The sequence below is a fragment of the Rhinopithecus bieti genome, unplaced genomic scaffold (assembly GCF_001698545.2).
Source record: "Rhinopithecus bieti isolate Rb0 unplaced genomic scaffold, ASM169854v2 repeat_31161, whole genome shotgun sequence".
In the NCBI taxonomy this organism is placed as follows: domain Eukaryota; kingdom Metazoa; phylum Chordata; class Mammalia; order Primates; family Cercopithecidae; genus Rhinopithecus; species Rhinopithecus bieti.
In genome coordinates this window covers 1-2,761 of record NW_016839548.1, presented here as the reverse complement: position 1 = coordinate 2,761, position 2,761 = coordinate 1, and the positions used below count along the sequence as shown (strand labels likewise).

The following is a 2,761-nucleotide window of genomic DNA, read 5'->3' as shown; positions in this document are numbered from 1 at the left end:
AGACCCCAATTTGTCTTTAGGTACCCCAGAAAGATTTAGACCTTAAAAGCAATGACACACCCAAAAAGGCCTGGATATATATGGTAAATGTTAATATCTGATGATTCTTGACTTTTTCTTATATTATTGTTAGTCTTTCTCACTTAATTTTGTAATTGTTACTAAGAAAGAGAGATGGGCACAGTGCACCTATAGTCTCAGCTACTCTGGAATCTGAGGCAGGAGAATTACAGAACTCAAGAGTTTGAGTACAGCCTGGGCAACATAGCAAGATCCTGTATCCAAAAAAAAGCAAGCAAGCAAGAGAAGCAGCGGGGATTTTAGGAGGTGGTTCTGCAGAAGCCAGTCCTTTACACCATCTTCAACAATCCTGGCTGTTGCTGAAGTAGACTAGGGGATTCCCTGAGGGGCAGCCCTACCTCATGCTGAGACCTCTGCATGCCTTGGGGATGGAAATATCTGATGAGACTCCCAGGGGCCCTTGGGCTTTGAGGACCAGAAAGATCAGAGGACTGTGCCCCTTCTCCCCACTATAGATTGAAGTAAAGCTCTCCGTCAAGTTCAACAGCAGGGAGTTCAGCTTGAAGAGGATGCCGTCCCGAAAACAGACAGGGGTCTTCGGAGTCAAGATTGCTGTGGTCACCAAGTGAGTGGGGACGGGCTTGGGCTCATGCACTGAGAGTGCCTGTCTCTTCAGCTGTTTCTGCAGAGAAGAGCATGTGTGGGTCTCTCCTCTCTGCGTGGCCGCTGAACGGTGAGGTCAGGCCCCAGGGAACACGCGGTGTGTTCAGCTACCTCCTGTGTTGACTCAACACCAGCTCAGGAATGTCCTTGCCGCCTTGCTCGGAAGCAGTAGGTTGGCTCCAGGAACTGCCCGAGTGCAGGGTTTTCTGCCCTCGCTTGGAATTTGTCACGGTCCCAGGTTCCTGTTGAATGGCCGTAACCCCTGCCCCTTTGTCATGAGTCAGTTGCCAAGAGAAACCTGTTTATTGGTTTGAGAGCAGTTCCTCCGAGAATTCATTTGCTTCCCCAGGACGGAATCCGGCTGGGCCCCTGAACTTGTTGGTCATGTGGCCCGGGGCCTCCATCAATCATACCCTGAACTCCTTTCTGTGTCTAAACAGCACGCCCCACCCCCAACTGCACGGCAGCCACTTGCGTAGCACTCTGGGAGGGCTCTGGGCATGAGCAGCGAGGACTCCTGCAGCAGCTCCTCCAAATAACCACTGCTAATGAGGGTGGCTTGAGAAGCAGCTTTGATGTGCTCCCAAATTCAGCGGCAAACAGAAAGGCCTCAGCACAGCACTCACTTTGAAGTATTCTTGCTCTAGTGTTCTTTGTGGCGGTGTTGGAATTGTTCAGTGCTAAGACTCAGAGCAGAAAAGCACTTAGCATCACAGGACTTAGAGCACTGGTGCTGAGGCAACCCTTCATTCATTCGTCGGATGTGTGTTAAGGCCCAGGGCAGGGGTCAGGGATTCTCCTCTCACACAGCACGTGGGTGGCAGGACCAATACCGGGTGTGATCTCCCAGCTGGGGGCACAGGCTGCTAACCCCAGGCCTGGAATCTGTCAGATGCCCTTTCTGTGCTGACTTTACTTAGGACTCTTGACCTTCCCACAAAGATCGTGTGTGACTTGCAGAGGGTCTGGCTGCTTCAGCCTCTTAGAAAGGTCCTGAGAAAGTACATGCAATGAGGACAGAGCTTGCAGAGGAAGGGCAGGCATGCAGAAGGCTGTGTGCAGTCCCAGACCTGGGCATCTTCGTCGCCGTCCTCACCCCACCTCCATGTGTACAGATAGGGGGCAGGTCTCCTGTGTTGTGGCCCAAGCAGGGCTGTCAGGACACTGAGAACATTTCCTCCTTCCATAGGAGAGAGAGGTCCAAGGTGCCCTACATCGTACGCCAGTGCGTGGAGGAGATCGAGCGCCGAGGCATGGAGGAGGTGGGCATCTACCGCGTGTCCGGAGTGGCCACAGACATCCAGGCACTGAAGGCAGCCTTTGACGTCAGTGAGTGTCGGCCTGCGCAGGGCGGGATGGAGGTGTGGGCGGTGGTGTTGGCGATGAGATCTCAGAGCACTCCATGGCCTGGGCATGTCATATCCTTCTCTGTGTCTTTTCTTCATTTACTGTTTTATTATTTTTAAAAAAGAGAAAACAAGAGTTGTGAAAAAAGCTTCTGTAGAAACCAGTTTTCAAACCATCTTTGATACACGTGCCATTTGCTGGGGTGAACCAGGGCTTCTGTGGGGCCTTGGCCTTCCTGCCTTGGGGTGGACGCCCAGGACTCAGTGCAGCCTGTCCACTGCGCTGTGTGAGGATGCGGCAGACAGAGGGCACCGATGGGACCCAACTCAGGCCAGGGCTCCATCATCTCCGCCTCTATCTCACCAACCCTCATAGGCTATGAAGGACCTGGAACTACCACAACTGTCAGGGGAGGGCATCGAGACCCCAGAGGGTCCTTCCCAGCATCTTCAAAGCAACAGGATTTTGTGCCTGCAGACCCTTCTTTGGGGCACACACCACTGACCCTGACCAGGACCCCTAGAATGCCCATCACCCCTGGGTGGGCCTGTGGTAGTTTCAGCTCCCTCTGGGGCCCAGAATAGATCTGGCCTGCAGTGAGGACATAAGCACCAATGGCCAGTTGAGGCCAAAGGAAGACACTGATTCAAACACTGAAACCAATCAGATTCTCCCACAGCCTTCCTGCCATCAGAAGACACTGGTGCAAGGGTGATTGCTATGTACAGAG

The 2,761-nt window shown here is 53.0% G+C and overlaps 1 protein-coding gene across 1 annotated transcript; it reads left to right on the top strand.

Moving 5' to 3' along the window:
• The first annotated feature begins 17 nt into the window (after positions 1 to 17).
• LOC108524915 (active breakpoint cluster region-related protein-like) lies at positions 18 to 2,165 on the top strand. The gene is made up of 2 exons (XM_017866004.1): positions 18 to 646; positions 1,874 to 2,165. The coding sequence occupies exons 1-2, from the start codon at positions 591 to 593 to the stop codon at positions 2,148 to 2,150; spliced, it is 333 nt and encodes a 110-aa protein (XP_017721493.1). The 5' UTR covers positions 18 to 590; the 3' UTR covers positions 2,151 to 2,165.
• The last annotated feature ends 596 nt before the right edge of the window (positions 2,166 to 2,761 follow it).

Bases quoted from the DNA above. Each gene is read 5' to 3' on its own strand.
- LOC108524915 (XM_017866004.1), top strand. From the start codon at position 591: ATGCCGTCCCGAAAACAGACAGGGGTCTTCGGAGTCAAGATTGCTGTG. The intron at 647-1,873 runs GTGAGTGGGGAC...CTCCTTCCATAG, and splicing joins AAGATTGCTGTGGTCACCAA to GAGAGAGAGGTCCAAGGTGC.